General features: G+C 34.8%; 1 protein-coding gene and 1 long non-coding RNA gene across 3 annotated transcripts in view; one reads left to right on the top strand and one right to left on the bottom strand.

Annotated features, from left to right (window-relative positions):
- The window catches only part of LOC145941850 (uncharacterized), a 163179-nt gene extending 145614 nt beyond the window's left edge, over positions 1–17565 (top strand). Inside the window, exon 5 of one of the 2 annotated variants that reach the window (XM_083048206.1) lies at positions 17442–17565. In XM_083048206.1, coding sequence (XP_082904332.1) covers positions 17442–17539 — 98 coding nt within the window. In that variant the 3' untranslated portion in view covers positions 17540–17565. Of the gene's footprint in view, positions 1–575; positions 1062–17441 lie in introns of those variants that run through there. The other variant, XM_083048205.1, reaches the window with a different exon arrangement.
- Positions 17435–19689, bottom strand: part of LOC145941851 (uncharacterized) — a 54332-nt gene continuing 52077 nt past the window's right edge. The window contains exon 3 of the long non-coding RNA XR_014426237.1: positions 17435–17616. This is a non-coding gene — a long non-coding RNA (uncharacterized LOC145941851). The remainder of the gene's footprint in view (positions 17617–19689) is intronic.

Raw genomic sequence — 19689 nt, 5'->3', positions numbered from 1 at the left:
ATCCCGTTTTTCTGCCCTTACTTATTGGTTTCGTTTCTGGCCTCCCCGACGCTGGGGCAAGTATAAGAAAGTGGCGAGAACCCGCTACGAGAGAGACCGAAAGGATACGTGCCTACGCGAGAAAGAGAACAGAGGCGAAGGGCGACGTCCCCCTCGGGAACTTTAACTGAAACGTATAAATGGATGAAGGCGCGACCCTGAGCACAACGATGCCGTTGTTCTCCGTAGATCACAACTAAGTATCCCAGAGGCAGGCTGTTAACGGCACGTCCCCCGATACCCGAGACGCGATTTCATATAAAATGGAATTTTTAAGACAATTTTCAAGAATTTATAAGGCAAAATTAACAAGCAGTGTGATTACTTTTTTAAATATGCAATTCTTCGATTTGATAATAAATATGATATTTGTTATTAAATTAATTTATTATATTATAATAATATGATATATTATAATAATTATTATAATGATTATTATAATAAATATGATAATATTTGATATTAAGTAAATTTATGCATACACATCTGTCAATTTTTCTTGTCTAAATTTGTTAAAAGTTTGTTATTTTCCTCAGATGTCAAAATTGTTAAAGCACTTTATGGGGGAATGGAGTACGAGGAAATTTTTGACTGCGATCAGCCAGTTACACGAATGACGAGAAACGACAGGAGACATATATCCTTGTATGTTGTTCGCATCTCGGTCGTTATACGCCGCTAACTTTATTGTCCCATCCTCGGACCACATCAGTGTGTCTATCACGGTCCCTTATCTCTCTCTCTCTCTCCGCGCTTGTAACATTACAACCGCTATACTTTCCGAGTCTCTCGCGGATAGAGACGCTGTGTTGCAGGGATCAGATCAGCAGCCTCTTCTGTATTATGTGCAAGTAGCATCGCCTTCTGCGAATTATTTCTTTACCGTTCTAAATTCCAACGGTTTCCGGTCCTACCGGAATCCTCCATGGAATTCTTAACGAATTCTGTCTGTTCCAGAGAGCGGTGGTTCAGCATGAAAAATGCATGCCGTTTAAAACATATTTCTTCAAGTATCTATTTTAATATCTCCCTAACGTATCTTTTTTTTCCTTTTTTTTTTTTTTTTTTTCGTATATCTCTCTTTTTATAACGTTTGTATATACCATTACATATTAAACGAGAATATCTGATTTACGTTTAGATACAAGAGTTACGGTACAGTGAAAATTATGATATAGTAACTGCACCGTAATTAAGATAAAAACTTCTACTACTATCTGAATTTCTTTCGAATATTCTCCGATGGAGATATCTTTTTAACTGGAATTAATTAGCAATCTGTCGAGTTGTAGTTGGTTCGGTATATCGCGTGAATTTTACTTTTATTTTTTCGAAAGATAACATAGATTGTTAGTAATATTAAAATGTGTACGTTTACTACATAAATATTAAATTATATCGCTGTTACGGTTCGGCATATTGCGTGATTTTTTTCGTAAGAGATAAAACATGGATAGATCGTTTGTATAATTAAGTGTACGTCGACCGCATAAATAGGAGATTATTTTAAAAAAGGAAAAGTTAAAATAGATAATATAATTATAATAAATACGTTTGAGAAATTATTCAAACGGGAGAGAGAAAGAGAAGAGATATATTACTCACCTCGAGAGCTGCATACCGTAAATGGAACACGTCGTCGGGTTCTTATCGGCTGTTTCATTCCGCACCGGTACTTTTGGCCCGAGCTAATTGAGATCATATCTCTTTACTCTTTATGAGCTTTCGCCTCTCCTGTGCGCAACAATGTAAATCGCCAATGCTAGGAACTCTGTGATGTTGAATCAAGAAATTGCTCGTCAACATTCAACTCGTGACGGACTGAATGAACTGAAGAAGACCTCCGATAGAAAACGGTTTGTCACTTTCTGCGATTTCACAAAGTATGTGCAATAAAATAGATTTCACGGTCACTTATACTGAAAAAAATTATATTCTCATTTTATAAGAATTTTTAATTTATTTTTAAAACATCCTGTTCTAAAATAAACGCCAAACAATTTTCTTATTTTAAGAGAAGAATCTTCTGCAGATTAATATTACACATTCCTAATTTATAAAAATGGAATTTATTTTTATATCAATAAAAAAGTAAACGAAGAAAGCATAGACATATAGAGCATGAGACAAAAACCTGCATTCTGAATGATTAAATTAAGTTACGTTACTTACTTATGAACACTTTTCTTAAATCGCTCGAGTCTTCTTTTCCGACCTACTTATTAACTTGACCCATTTTTCTAACACACTAAAACCATTCAGTGACAAACACTGCACTGCACTATAAACTGCAACACTATATATAAATCATATACGTTACTGCAACAATATGACAACCATATAACACTAAATGAACGGGTTCGCACAAAAAAATCTACGACTGTTTTAGTTTTTTAGAGGATGCTCTAGAAACATTTAAGAATATTATAATATTCACTATGAGGGATTTTATTAAGTTTATAGTCTTCTTATTTCGAGAATACAATTTTTTTCGGCGTACGTTTTTAATAAATATTTTTAATAACAAGTTACAAACCGTCACGAGGCACGATGGATTCCAGAGTATTATCTAGCGAATCCGTTAGGATTGAAATGACTTTTAGAAGAATCCTGTTTCTCTGCCGGCGACACTTTCGCTGAGACCACCGCCGGCTAGGACGGCCGTAAAGATTTCGTAAAGATTTTTTTTTTTAGGAAACGGGGTTGAAGGAAAGCCTTTTGGTCCAGGCAATTTTTTTCACGAAACAAGCGAAGTTGCGGGGGATATGTCGCGACCAATAGCGAAAGTCCTTGCTTAGTCTTAGAAGGGATATATCAAAATGCTAACTTTTCTTTGTCAGTTTCTTCTCGTTCGTCCGCCGGTGCTTTCTAAAAATTTTCGCGATTATAACGATATATTTTGTAACCTTGTGATTATATTTGTAAATATTTTTACGGTTGGACTGTTAATTCACGTAAAATGTGTATATTCTAAATTTCTTTATACAACGACAAAGAAGTAAAATTAATGTCAATTAATTAAATCTTTCATGAATAAGATTAATTGCTGTTAACTCGGGTAAGTACAAAAATTATATATTTTTTATAATAAATATCAATATAATAAATCCAAAAAAACTGGTGTAAAAATGCATGTATGCGTTTTATAAAGATACAACTAAAAATATATTTAATATATTTTATTCTGCTTAAAGAAAGTTATAATGATATTATTATATATAATTTAAGTAATTGGTGAGGGCAAAGAGAGAGACTCTTATCAGTGAAACCTACACGATACTAACGAGTTAATAACAAAGAGAAAACATTCTGCAATTATTGTAGACAAATTTTTCTTTTGCATAAGAGATAAGAGATCAGGAGAATTCGCCAAATCGCCGATAACTTAGAGCCTCATGGGGGAGGGGAATTTTTTTTCGTCATTATACGTTTCGCGTGTCGCAAAAGGTAGAAGAAGAAACGTATCAAATTTGTACCTCAACGCACGATCGGCGCAATCGGCGAAAACGGTAGATACTGAAATACAGATAACTTTTTACGCGACATTTCGCACGTTATTATTGCGTGGAAGGTATTGGACAACTCCAAAAATATCGATCGTAAGGCCGCGCCGTTATCGTAGTCGGCAATTTAACCGACACTGGCTCATTATCCTCGACGTACTTTTTCTTTCTTTTCTTTTTTTTTTTCTTTTTGTTTCGCGTTGCAATTTTCTTGTCTGGTTCTTGCGCCTTCGGTCCGGCACACAACGCCGGGAGATGAAAAGCTCAGATTGTCCCTAACGACTACCTTGCGCCGCATAATATCCCGCCGACTACCCTATGTGCGTGCGTTGCATGTGCGGCGCTCGCAAATTCTTCGCCGTTTTCCACATAATTGGTCGGCTCGGCCGAAGTAAATTGCTGACGTGCAGATTAGAGGGAACATGCGTTTTTCGAGGGGCAAGCATTACCTATGCCTGGTCGTTTCTATCCCCGAGTAAATCGTAGTTTTTTACCGAAATTTTCGCCGAGACAAATAATCGAATTCTGCGTTTTCGAGAAAGCGAACGTCGATATTATAATATCGTCAATTTTTCAATTATTATATTTGACATTATTATATGACATTAATCGCCAATTTACTCCGTATTATGATTCCTTGTTGAAATTTAGAATGCATATTTTTGTGACTTGGAAATATTCGAATTTATATTTAATATTTTGGAATAAATAATATTAATGTTAATATTTTTGTTTTACTCAAAATTTATCTTCAAAAACCAAATTTGTTTTAATAAAAACAGTGGATATTTTTTAAAATGATGCATTGCTTTGATTTATTTATCAATAACATGTAAACATAAACTGCAAACATTTCCGTGCTTATCATAATATCAATATACTTAATCAAATATTGAAAATTATTTACAAGAGAGAGAGTAAGAAAAAAGAAAGAAAGACTTACACATTTAATGAATATCGAAGCAATTAGCGAAAATGCATGAGAACGCTTAATTAAGGAACCCTTATTACGAAAGCAAATACAGATAGAAATGGTAATCAACGGAATTAGCCTTTTTCAGGATATTAACCTCCATGTGTATCCGGGATATGGAGTTACGCACGAATAAGATATGACGTAAAACGCTATTAAAGTAATGTACTTTGCCGAAATTCTATTTACTTCTCGAACGTCATCCCGAAGACGTTTATATATATATATATATATATATATATATATCGAATACGCGCGATAGGAGCTATAAAAAGAAGAAAACGCTCGAGCTATATACTTAAGCCCAATCGAATGATTCACGTTTCATAAACATTTATTGCCGGTATTAATCGATCGATTTGTGCACAGTTGTTTATATACGTCGCTTATAGTACATACATATATACACTCGCCGATACACATAACAGAGAACATATAGCCATTTGTCTTTGCAGTATTAAAGTATTCGATGCGGCAATTTATACAAATTAATTCCGCGAATTAATATCGTGTTGACTTTGCGTTTGAAGAGAGAGAGAAAGAGAGAGAGAGGGGAAGGAGAGCGCTTTTTCACAGGCGCTTTATTCGATTATATATACAATAAGCACTAGCGATAATCTCGCATAGGCATAGGAAGAAACGCGCGTATACGGTATCTTGATATACTCACGAATACATAATATGGTTTATGTCCATAATCAACGTTTCATAATGGCACTTAAGCATCCACTTGTTGATACCATTTACGGCTATTGTATGGTGTTACACGTGTAAAACGGTCACACACCGATGCCGTACTAGCACGCACGAGTGACTATGTTTCAACGTTTAATATCGTGTATGCACGCACGCGGATTTAAAAACATTGTATAAAACACATTTTTGCATCCATTCCGAAAAAATGTATCATCGTTTTTTTTTTTTTTTTTTTTTTTTTTTTTTTTTTTTTTTGCGTAACCTAACGCTTACGAAAAATTATTAAAGTAATTAAGGCAATTTTCACAGCTATGCTCCGTTATTTTCGTATATTAATTAAAATTAATTTTGTTGATATCATCTGTATTAAATTTCGTATTAAATCAAAAGCTCTTACAGAGGGTGTGCTTTCTACGTGTAATATATTTAACGAGGAAGCTCTTAAAAATTTCAACGAGGGATATTTTAAATGTCGTTGCTTATGTATCTCGTTTCAATCGCGCATTCCATCAGTATTTATATAAAGTAAATTTGCTCCATATCCATTATTAGCATTTAATTTTTTAATTTGATTATTAATGTGTTCAGTAATTTCTGATTATCTGATTCTATTATAGTATATTTTCTATTATTAAAAAACATATTACAATTAAAATAATATGTTGAATCAATTGGTTTGTCAAATTTAATTTTTATAGATTGATGTGAACGTTGATCCTTGCATATAAATTTTTAAATCAAATATAAATATAAATATTTATAAAAGCAATAGTTTTCAATCACAATTTTACTTTTCTATCACATTTTATATATGTATATTTGTTAAAATGAAAGAAACAAAAAGATAATTTATTTCTTATAATCGCGTAATTCTTATAAATTATTATATGATAGTAATGAATAATTCTACGAATAAATATAGTATAATTTCGATAAAATTGCAGCATCGAATCATTCTGATTTGCATATAACTGAAAGTATATACAAAAGCGTACTCCTTTCCTACAAAAGTAACACAAGCACGAGCTCTGAAAAAAATGCCACACTCGTATAGTAAACACATAAATCTGTCCCGAATTATATATGGAAAAGAGTATCGTCGTTCGAATTCGGTTCCTCGCCGCGCACAGATAGAATTAAAATACATCTTATAACGTATACGATTCACATTCTGTTTCAAGACTCTGTATTGTAAATAATCTAACGAATACGAGCGTTTGTAAAAATAAAATATATCGAAATTGCTGCGTATCATTATTATTTTTCTTACGCAGCCTCATTAATAGTCATCAGTGATTGGGGGACAACTTGTAGCAGTTATATTTTGGAATATATATTTTGAAAGATACAGGATACGCGGAGATGTGCTTAGATACGTGGCACTTGGCGTGTAAATAGGTAGGTACGAACACTCGCACCATCTAGATTCCGGCGAACGCCGAGCAGCGATGGCGTATTGATCTTTTTAGTGACATAGCGTCTCTACAGACACAATCCAACTCCCTCCTCCCTCTTCCACCCGCTACCGCTCCCACCCTCCCTTTCACCCCCATCCCTCTTCGACGCGAAGACTAAAGGTCTATATTTCCTCTGGGACAAATATGTTTCACTATTCCTATAAACACAATTTGCCAGGAATATCGTGCTGCGAATATATGTATAAATGCGCAATGTCGAAAGGGAGGAAGGTTAAAGTGTCGGTACATCCGATCTCCCGTTGTTGCGAGGTAACGAACGTGCCGAGATGAAACATATTTTCAGATTAGAGGTGCGAAATGTGTATGTATGTGTTGCCTTACTCGTTTTAGAGTCGAAGCGAGGATTTTCGCGTGGAAATTTTACGTCGAGGAGTGTCGACGCCCAAATTATCGTGAAATAAAGCCTCGATCAAGTTCAGATCAAGCGATCCGCGATCATCAGCTGATCCATTCCAGTCATAGATGCCAGATTTGCAGATGCAACAGCCAAATACAGCCAGTGGAAAGGGTAGGCTTGCAATGCACTGTGCGTTGCCAGCTTACCCTCTCCACTGGTTGTATTTGGCTGTTGCGTCTGCAAATATAGCATCTATGATTCCAATGTTTCATGAAAAGATGCTAGAACTGCGAATCGCGTATAACACAGAGTGGCTTAAAGCTAGTTGCCGGCGTTGCAAGGGAGAACTTACAATAGACAGAAGAACGACTCGCGAACGCAGTGGAAGGGTTGGAGGGAGATGGCAAGAGGGGGAAAAATAAATAGCACTAAGGAAAGACTCGTAAGGTTGCATATGCTTTTCGGAGAGTACAAACACGTCCGTCGGACGACGCTGCCGCCGTTCGCTCGCGACGAAGCGCCACTCCGTCTAGCTCGACGTCTACTCTCTGTCAACTGTTTTATATTTAATCCGGGCCGCTTTAGTAAGCAATAAACAAACACTGTATCACATAAGCGCTGCTCAAATTAGCCTCAATACCATTTCAAACGGCCATCTCGCATTTATGAAGATGACCGGGGATGGTGGCCCACCCGAGAGTTCTCCGTACGACGGTCGGGAGTGTGAGCAAGGATGAAAAAAAGGGGAACTCGTAGAGAGAACGAGAGGGAGAGGGAGAGGGGTTGCTTACCGTGGAAGGGATGCACGATGACGTCACGAAATGCCATGGCACCGCCTACCGGTATGCGATGGGCGGGAATCTTGCTACGATTTACGATCAAACACCGCCACCGACATCTAGTTTCAGTCGGATGAAGTTACGTGGCTCCATGGTGGCCATTATACGTTCACGATTGGCCAGAATCGCGGCACAACGCGGATCAGATGACGCTTTAAATATGGATTTTTTTTCGTCCGACCGCGAAATCGTGACGAGAGGTCCCGCATAAATCGGGATTGATTATTGAACAGTACCGGGAGTGACCGGCTTGCGGTGCTGATTGCCTGTTTCGAACGCGAACTTGTTTTCGGCGGTAAATCTATATTTGCCTAATCGAGAGAGGAGACGCGAATGGGGTAGAGAGAGAAAAAAGCGCGATTGCGTTTCTCTTTTATAAATTATTGGTAAAAATATTCTTTTACATGTCACATGCTGTCATGTAGTGAGTTGTGTAAATTTGTGCTTTTTATACAAAGCCTTTCTAATATTTTGAATAGAATTATCTGTCTATTAACAGAAGTAGAAAAGAAGAGACAAAGTATGGAATATTATTTTGTTTTTATTTCAGTATCTATACAGGGTGTCCCAGAATTGATAATAAAAAAAAAAGAGAGGCATCTTCTACACGTCAAAAGAAGGTAAAATTGTCTTATAAACATATGTCCGGAAACACATCCCCTTTGAGCTATTTCCTCCCTCTTAAAACTCCCTTCGAAATTTTAATTTTTGACAACAAAAATGAATAAAACGCACAAGGATATGTATATGTACCAATTTTCATAAAATTCGAAGCCCAAGTTTAGACAATATATAGAAAATTCATGTTTTTTCAGAAAACTTTGGGGGAGTGTAGCTCAGAAGGGGTGCGTTTCTGTGTACATATGTTTATAAGATAATTTTACCTTTTTTTGACTTGTAGAATATGCCTCTCTTTTTTTATATTTTGTTAAAATGATGCTAAATATTGTAGTATATTTTTAAATATATTTTAGATATTATAGGCAACAAAATATTATATGATACTATAATAAAATGAATGTGATATAACGTCAGAAACTCTCTTTTTTTTAATCGTTTATCTTTGATTTGAAATGCCCACATTTAAAAAAAATATATTACTAATTAATGTAATAATCAAAGTAAAATTAAAAATAAAAAGAGCAAAAATTTAGTAATTTTCATAGAATCAGTAACAATGTCACTCTTACGGCCAAGTCCTAAACTGTTTCGATATTGGATTACTTGAAGGATAATTCCTGCAATGCCTGCAGAGTTTTAGGTTGCGACTTATCACCAGTGGAAAGTTAACAAATAGCCAATTGTCAAAAAGGACATTTAAACAGTTTTCTCTAAATCAACATACGATACATTGTTAATAGAAGATCAATAACTTCATTGAGTATAACAATCTCACAAGTATATATTAAGCATTGCAGTATCATATAATTTTCAAGAAGAGAATTTATAATAAACTGTTTTATACATGAAATTTAATTAAGTAAAAACAATGATATAAATATCAAAATAATTGATGAGTGCATATCATCGAATATTATGCGCTTACATGTCAAATAAAAATAAGTATTATAAATTCTAAGCTAAGCAAGTAGTAAGTAGCATATAAAAATTCTATATATTTGATTCGAGCACGTAAGATTGTGAAACATGGATGTCTGTAAAACAAGCTCTGCGGAAGGTTACGTGGTTTATGGCTGTTTTAACGAGCGCCGTTACACGCGACTCAGCACTAAACCAGCCTTACAGAACGTAACCGCAATAGCTCAAAGTGTTTTATGGTCAAATTTATTACCTGCTACTTCCTTATATGATGTTACAATAACGATAATTGTCAGTTTTAATTCAATCGTAAATCAGCGAAAAGGACATTCGTATACCATTTTAAATGAAATATAATCACACGCGAGACACGGCAGTTGCAGACGCAACAGCCAAATACAGCCAGTGGAGAGGGTAGCAAATGGAGGGGGGCAAATTTGGCATCTATTAATTCATTTTAGTAAATTAGTAAAGTAAATCAGATTAAAATCTGATTTCTATTTAAAAAAAAAAAAGATTAAAATCTGGCATCTATGGGCACGGCACGAAAGATTGAGCCCTCTGTCGTCACACCAATGTAAACCAGTGTAAAACCTCTGTATCAGTTTCTCGTTCGTTGCTAATCTTGAATGATCATAGATGGAGCCAGTAACGACCGAAATATTACAAGAAGTGCGTGTAAAATTTAAAATTATTCATTGCCAAGCTCTTGATCAATCTTGAATTTTTAAAATATAATTTGCAATAACAGTTTTTCATGATACATATTAGGTATTGTAAACTCAAGAAGAATGTATTGCAATTTTCTTTATTCTTTAAAAGTAGTATATTATAAACTGTGTATTAAACGAATAAAACCATTCTTATTGCTATTAATTTTCTGTCAAAATTAATCTTGATTATAATTGCTCATAGTGAAAGAATTAATCGACATAGAAAAGAAGCAATAATAAACTTCGAGAGAACTTTTAATATATTCGAATATCGATTTAATATTCTTATTTTAAAAGTAGATATTTTTATAGCCATTTTTATATATAATTTTACATTATTTCAACATCTTTTTATATTACATATACTTATTACATATACTTTTATATTTTGACAAGAGATCTTTCTAAATAGCAAAAGTAATCAATTTGACATCAACATGATTATTTTTATTTATTATCTCTAGACAATATTATGTTAAAACTATTAGAAACTTATTAGATTGAGAAAAGTGTTTTATTCTTGCTTGAATTAACAATAATTTATGTTTATGTAACAACTGCATATGACAATGTTAATTTTTCTTATTCATATTATCATGTATAGTCAATATTGAAAACTGTTTTAAGATACTTACAACTGCTTCCTTTCTGTCAAAGATGTAATGTTGAAGATTTCTATAAGATGGCGTTACTATATGCCTATATATACATATATACAATGTATACATATATATATAAAATTAAAATTTATATCATATTATTATAAAAATTTCTGTAATATGTGATACAAATATTTGGTATTGCCATTTAAAATCAAACAAAAACTTATAAGAAAACAGTTAATGATTTTTTCCCTTCCAAGTCAAGCAATAAAGACATTTAGAAATGTAATTAAAAAATTGCTTTTAATTAATATACATATATAATATATATTATAATTTATATATAAACTATGTAATTTATATATAACATTTTTCTATTAACAATATTTTATAGCGATTTATTCTTCATATTTAGAGTATTTTGAATATAATGTTCAAATTATTTTCATTTTGCAAATGATTATTTGATAATATTTGCTATTAAATTGTATATTTGCGGATATGAAAATGCATATACATATAATGAATTAAACACAAACCTCTATAATGACTCGATGTAACAAGCGACAAACGAATCGAAGAATTAACCCAGATAAATGAGTTCTTAAATTTTTATGACTACTAACATCACTAGAAGATGTTTCATGGCACTTCTATCGATAAATCCACGCTCGCTGCGGGTGGCGGAACTGAAGAGACGAGATGCGAAGTCAAACGTATCTGGCAATGTCATCAGTTACATTTATGAGGCTGTGAAGGATAAAGTGAGCACCTTGAGGTTGCATCATCGTCACTTTAAATCCCGTTTGCCCGCTCGTAAAAGTCTTTGACGACTTTGCCGGAGTGCTGCCGGTACAGCACGAGCGAGTTGCCATAAAGTTAAGAAAGAGAGGTTTCCCCTCTATATACCCTTAACCGTGACAGAAAAGAGGGCTCAGCATTTATTTATCTACTTGTCAATAATCCTTGGTCGTTATCCCTAATATTCACAATATACAAATAATTTATTTGTACATTGTTATTATGTATGATGCAACACTTTTGTAGCAGTAACTGAACATTTTTGCTTCAATTAATATCTATATAACAACGATCGTACAATCACATTTATAATCTTTATAATAATATGATTAATATTAGTAAAAATATTCTCAATATTTCTTTGCTCTTAAAAAAAATGGCACACATTGCTTTAATAAATATCTTTATTTATAGAGACATTAAATATATGGATATTGCGGATACAAACTATATGTTGTATTCTAAAATTTTTTATTTGAGACTTATATCCCGCAGAGATCGGTCGTTGTTTAAATGAATAAAACATTGTTTTCGCGATGCGGTGCTTTATTCACGTTCCACGAAGTAAAGGACTTTAGGTACTCGAAATAAGCGAGTATTCGTTGCGAGTTCAGCTGGGTCGTTCATGAATTGGAAATATCCCACACGATGTGACGACAAAACAACCTACACAACGAGTAAACCGCTCTATCTATATCGGTAAAGCATCATACGATTATAGCAACTATGATGGCAATGATCTATATTATTTATATTTGCGATTCGAAAATATCCTTAGTATAATAACAGAATTTTTTAATATATTTTTTTCTACATATATATAACTTTTGTTATTAAATATAATATCTAAATTTAACCGCTAAAACCTTTATATCGAACTCGATTTAATACAATGTATCTCATACGAATTCTATGGTACATCAGTAAGAAATAAGTCATATGGTAAAAAGTTAAAATTACGTTACAAGAGACGATATTATATTCAGCATCTGCTACTCTGTCTCTCTTTGTAGCTTTTATAGCTTTCAAAGGTATTATATAATCTCAATTCCCTGTCAAAATATAATAAAGCAGAAGAATGGAGCCATTACTGCATCAAAATTCTATATGCTCAAGAGACGTGACGAATTCGAACCTTCTATACTAAACTGGTGTAGGGCTGCATTTATATGATACTTCACCATTCACTTTTGACCTAAATACTCATGCTCGTGTCTATTACGATCTCCGGAGAAATGTATCAATTGTTCGAACTTTCCCACAGAAGAGAGTTCGAAAGTCTTTCTTTCGCTCCCGCTTTCGGCCTATCTATCGCGATGAACCGCAACGAAAGTTTCGCGCGTAAATCTCGCAACTGACGTTTCAAATATAGTACCTGTAGCGGCGTTCTTCTTTTTCTTTTTTTTATCGAAGGATCTTGCGGAACGTTTCCTGGCGCGTTATTAAGGTCAGCCACCTGCCGCTCGATGGAGCTCACTTCAGGGATGAACACTATTACACCCCTCCCATACCTATATATAAGAAAAAACTTTAGGGGTGCAACGGGGTTTGGTCCGACTGAACAAAGAAAATAAGAGATGCGAAACGGCGCGTCGTGGATGGCGGAGGACAAGAAAGATAGTAGAAGAGCAGCTTCCTTTCGGCGCGAAGGAGAAAGAGTGTGCGTGTATGTGTGTATGTGTCTGAGGAAGAGAGAAGGAAGGGCAGAGAGGAAAGAGTCCCGGGACTTCTGGAGCCGGAGGAGAGAATAAAGGAAAAGCGAGAAAAATGTGTCTAACGTGGCAAAGGCAATTCTTCAGTCGAAGTTGCCGCCTTAATGTCCGTAGGAGAGAGGCGATTGGTTCTCGAGAAGAGCCCGCGGGAAAGATGGCCGCCATTTCCCTCCAACCACCCGTGGAAGTGTTCCCCTTCCTATCATTTACTCTCTCGCTTCTTCCTTCGCTATCGTATCCGCGACCTACGAAAGGAACCCCGTTCGAGGAATAAAGGGGGAGAGTCCGAGACGAAGAGACTCTTATTCTTATTAACTGTTTAATCTTTCTACGTGACGTACGAGACGCATTACCGCCCGCCGGCCTTGTTTATATTTCGTTGGATCACACCGCGAAGATGCGATACCCCTTCGTTACGCTGAATTCAGAGTGTTCCTGATATCATATCTCAGCAATTCATTGTTCTCTGCTCAGATACTTATATACATTGCCTGAAAAATAAAGATTACTCGACGCCATTTTATCTTCTAGGGAAGGTGTCTACCGCCTGGAAAATAATTAATTTCAAATATACGCAAATATATTTAATAGGAATTTTTATCAGGACAAAAGTTGAATTACATCTATTTATATTTGATCATATATACGCGTATACAATAAATGTATTTATATAATATTATCTACAGATAAAATGTACAGATAAAATGTGAGGGTTGGTTTTGTGCACGAAATATCTTTAATTGCATGCAACTTATTAAAATATAATTTTTTCCTTATATAATATACGTTGCGTTATCTTCTTTCATCTTGCTAGATGAATGTGTAATTAACAAATAGATAATATCGTAGAATCGACGTAGCTTGGTCTAGTCGGCGAATAAGGGAGAAAGGAGAGAGATTGGAAGAGGAACGAGAAGAACAGGGAATAGCGAGATAGCGCTGAGTTACATCTCTCAATTATTTGATAATGCCGCCGACACCGCGCTGAGGGGATCTCGTTAAAACTTAAAACGAGCTCTCCCGTAATCTCCTCAATGTTTATACTTGATTCGTAAATCTGGGCGAATCTCGGTGGTGTTATCGCTGCAGCGACCGAGAGGAGGGACAATGGATATAATACAAACTTTCGAAATTTATATAACAATATTTGTATACATTATTGATTTTCTATTTTCAAACCAATTAAAACTCGTTGACTCTCTCACTACACTGTAAATGACGAAACAATTTTCGAAAAATATACATAAAATTTATATATGTATAAAATTCTCTTTATATGTCTCTCTCTTAATAGATACTTTTATATGGCAGTAATAGAAATTTAATTGACTGAATAACGTACAAAGATGTGTGTGATTTATGTAATCATATGTTGGAATTTTTTAGGGACCTAAAAAAAATTTACGTATCACATATATGCGGCTATTCTGCATTTAAAAGGACATTCATTAAGAGTTGAGCGCGGTTGTAGGCAGACAAATGGCAAATTGGATAAATGGACCTTGATGGCCAGTCGAAGTCGTTAAGGACGGTCGAACAAGCAACTATATCAGCGATAGTCACGGAGATTACTCAGCTCGCGCTTTGTCCGCTCGTTTGCCATAAATAGAACGAAATAAAAAAAGAGAAAAAGCCGGCTGACGCATAACGGTAAAATAACGAGCACACGTCGTATAGGAACCTGTGTCGGGCTACGTGAGGACGTGAGAGACAGTAAGGAAAGGGGAAGTGTTAGAAGAAGGGTGAGATGTGGAAGGAGCAAGATAGGATTAGTTGTTGGATGGCACGACGGTCAGGGGCCGGGTACATCTAGATTAAGATGCATCGAGAAAGAAAAAGAGCCGAGAGATTGGACAAAGAAACGAAAGGAGAGTCGGTCCCCTTTTAGATTCAAGTGACGAACGACATCATGGGATTTTGAATGCCTTTGACTGTCCATGGGTATCGCTGACCTCCTCCTTGGGTTTTTCTCGCTCGAGGGAGGAGCCAAAACGACTGGTAGAGAACTCTTCTTATGTGATGTACGAGCACGGGGACCACCCTTGATGATCAAATCCCGAATCTTCCAGCCGGTTTCACACAAAAATCATATTTATCGTGTTGTCTACCTGTATCGCTCCTCTTTCACCTTTATGGCCGACAGACAGATATTCGTTTCCATTTTGGATCTTGAGCTACCCATTACGGCTTGCACGAAATAATTGTCATGCAAATTCATATGGAAGAAACACTCGTGATTTCGATTAGCGCAGTGAAATAGATATGAATATATAATGAGTGGGTTTTATATGATTTGTCAAGATTGTTCTGTGGTAACATAAGAATATTATATTAGACGGATATTATCTGCCTTACACATCGTAAGATCGTATATTGTCGAAATATAATTTTAATTTTATCTCAAAGCATTTTTAACAAGATAGAGATAAGTACAAGTTTTATAAAAATAAATTTAAATTTTGACATCTTCCAGATAAATTAATTATTAATTAATAACGTTATATAAATTTTAAGAATTTTTATTTAAAGCCATGAATATTGTTTCGTGAAATAAAGAGATATAGAACATTTTTAAGTTTACGTACAAACATTAAAAAAAAGCTTTGAAATAATAATCGATATATTATTACTATATCTTTCTTATTTAAATTAAAAGCGATGCTAAACCACAATCGATCATTAAGTCCCACTGTTACTGCTTTTTATTTATAAGTTGCCCTTCCCTGTTTCCCATGTAATGGCAATAGATGTGTTGCAAGGAGGGTGTGTGGAATAGACGTAGGAGAAGAGAGGTTCTCTGTTAAACCAGGGCCATTTCTTTCCAAGGGATGAAACGCCATTCAATAACTCAAATATCCGACTCAATTTTGCGGGAAGAAAGTTTCCGCAGATGATGCAGTTACACAACTGTGACGGCGGCTTTATTGACTTTTCGAATTCATCGCAACACGATTTTGCGTTGTACAGTATGGCGACGTGTGAACATGCGATCTAGAAATTCTTTCAAATTATATGTACCTTTGACATGTACAAAATGTCTTAACGCGTGATTACGTTGCCCAAAAGTATATACAACGCGATCGAGTAATTGAGATATATAAAATTCCTGATAATACCAGCATGAAGAATCGAATCGTAAAAAATCTCAACCTAGCAATTTCGTGCACACCGCGCAAAGGAGGATGAGAAATGCTAGCAATGCTCGCGCGCATTAAGAGGGCTGTAGGGAACGGCGCCGTAATGAATTAAGGGAAATCAGAAATTGCTTTAAATAGCACCGTAAAAATAAAGTTCGTTTAAAAGAAGGGGGGAACCCCAAGCGGGAAACGCGTCGACGGTAGGAAGGCGAAGCGGAAGGAAGAAAGCGAACGCGCAGAGGAGGACCTCCAGGACCTCCAGGGTCCCGGATCGCGGACGGAGGGGTGCTAAGTCGACGGTGCGGAATGTGTAGCGCGGAAATTGCCGAGAGAAACGCGTATTAAAATCGCTGGATTTAGTGCGGAGATAAGCCGCGGCAACGGAAGGGGGTTGTGGAAGGGGGGCTCGAGGAAAAGAAAAACTCTTTTACTTGCGCATTGCTCCGTCGTCCTTCCGTAATCGTTATCCAAAGCTCCAGAGCCTAGAACTACGTCACCACCCACCAACACCGATATCCGACGACGTTACCAGGGACTCTCGCGCGGTCCTCAAGAATCCAACTCCTAACATTCGCATCATTTAAGTCGCTATGCACACTTCCGCTTGCTCATTCTTTTCTTCTTTACTGCGCGCGGCTTTGTGCATTTCCCACGGAACGCTTTCCGTCCTGAAATGATTCGATGAAAATGTAAGTCGTTACCGTTTGCGTGAAGCTCGACGTATAATGCGATTTAGTTTCTTCTTTATATTCTCGATATAAGTTGCGTGTTAATAATCTAACGCGCATATATGTATATTTATATTCGATTGCAGAAAACAGTGATGACAACGAGATTAATTGAACATAAAAATCCAATAATAATATTACATTGTAATGTATTAATGTCAAAAGTAAATTTAAGCGTTGATTTTAGAATAAAAACATTGTAATTCATGAATAGCTTTTTTTATCACATTGAAAGATTTCGCACATATATGTATTTTACAGCAATCTTTCTGTAAAAAGTTTATATAATTTTTTTTACTTAGAAGATACATCGAAGGTCTGAAGCTTTTTTTAAATTATTTCAGAAATTATACGCTGTATGATTTACGTGCAAAGCATATGCTTAACTAGCAACATCAAGAACGTGCCACACAGCTTCGATAGACTGTTCACCGACCCCTGAATAGGATGCAGCACAACGTACTATAGCGCAAGGCCAGATGTTCGTGTAATGCTCCATGATGCATAGAATTCATGAAACTTAAAATTAAAAATATATAATATATAATATATGTGAGTTGTGTATAAAATATATATCCTAAAAAGTATTAAATCATACTTGAGAATAATAGAAATCGAACAATTTATTTGGATAAATACATAGTGTAAGGTATATACATTTTTATAATATCTATTTGCATTTATTTAAATAATAATTTTTCCTTTGGATATAACGTGACATATTTTTTCATGAAAAATATAAAAAGCTCATTGCTGATATAATATATATATATATATATACACATATGAAATGCATAATAAGAGAATGCGATATAATGTGTCACATTTTAATAAGTACCATACAACATAATCAATGATTTCATCTATTATTCACACACTTATTTTTATGAGCCTTCATCTTAACCTGTCGTCGAATCGATGAAGAAGAACCGGCACGCGCGCGAGTATATGTGTAACTATATACCGTACAGTCTCGTCGGAGGTAATAATCCATCGGAGGATTCCCCCTTACAGCACTATGCCCACTCAAATGGTCGTAGCCTGTGCTTTTATGCCGTCGTAAAAGCGCAGTAACAATTAATAAGTATCTCGTAAAAGCTATTGCCGTTGACACCTTTTTGAATGACAGGGGCGGGATAAGAAAGAGAGAGAACGTCGTTGTCGATGCCCTTCAGCATTCACGTTCTCTCTTTCCGACTTGTAAAAAAAAAAACATCGACTAAGTAACACGATGATTGTCCATAAATTTTGTTTACGTGCGAATCGTTATTTTAAATAGACAGTTATGCGAACTATTCTACGAGCCTCTTCTGACATTTTAATGTCTCCTATCGTGCGTTTCAATGCAAAATCATTTTTATACGTAAGAAAAGACAAGATAAGAATATGATAATAGATTTCCCATATAAGCTTGAACATGTTATAATATATTGCCAATAAGAGTTCTTAATATTAATGTGTTTATAATCGTATATATTAAATTTTTTATTAATTATATGCAATACATGATTTATATATTTGTATAATAGATATTAAATTTGTAAAATTTAATTTACGTAATGTATATTATGATGTTTTCAATGATTGATATTTGATATAATTATATATCTGCATTTCTATTCTTTATGAAGTTTTATAAAGTTTCTTCACAAAAATAAGAAAAAAAGAAGTCAAAAGAACTCTCTAGTATTTTAGGATTTTATAAATACAAATTTCTAAAAATGAAACAATTTATGAAGAAATATTCGAATATATATATACTGCAAATTTTTTAAATTTTAATAAATTTATTATAGATAGTAAAAAAAACATTTTAAACTTTCAAATAATCATCTCTTTCAATTCAGGAAATGACTGATTTGGCATATAAAGCTGCTTTTCGCGTTTTTAAACCGAAACGGATCTAACAAAAGACGCAATAAATGTACATAACAGACTACAATTTCGAGCTAGCATTGCGGCGTTTCACGAGTTGCGAAGGGAACAAGAGAACAGACTAGATAATATTACGCGGGCCGGATATAGAGAAACGGTAGCCACAAACCCGTGGTCGGGTTTGCGTCGTTACCTTAATTAAGTTACATGCTAGTCGCATTGTTCCGAATATACATATAAATTTCGGAGCAGAAGGTAGAAAGGGAGCATTAAATAATTTCAATAAGATAGTTTTCTCTCTGCTTGTCAAGCTTTTATATATAATAATTTAAATATAGAATTTATATATAGATATTATATAGATTTTTTTTTTATATATATTTATACATATATTATATAGATTTTCATATTTTACATAATTTACTCCGGAAAATGATGCATAAAGAGATCGTTAATGCTGTAAATTATTTGTTACAAGATTTGTTATAAGAAACGTAATACATCTTTCATCACGTGACAGGAAATAATATGTAGATCGTATGTATAAAACAATAAAATAGTATTTTCTTAAGTTATACCTTTAGTACGCGTCTATATTATTCGATCGAATTTGGGGAATAATCCCTGGATATCGATATAGTAATTAATTATGCCCCGCTGAATGGGATTGAATCGAGTATACTGGTGCTCTATGTCGACATTTCTGAGGGTTACGAA

This window comes from Prenolepis imparis, unplaced genomic scaffold (genome assembly GCF_030444845.1).
Source record: "Prenolepis imparis isolate NDT839.2.m4 unplaced genomic scaffold, iyPreImpa1.0 SCAF_10, whole genome shotgun sequence".
NCBI classification, from domain to species: Eukaryota; Metazoa; Arthropoda; class Insecta; order Hymenoptera; family Formicidae; genus Prenolepis; species Prenolepis imparis.
The sequence above is the reverse complement of the archived record's forward strand: the minus strand, read 5'-3'. Positions and strand labels throughout refer to the sequence as shown.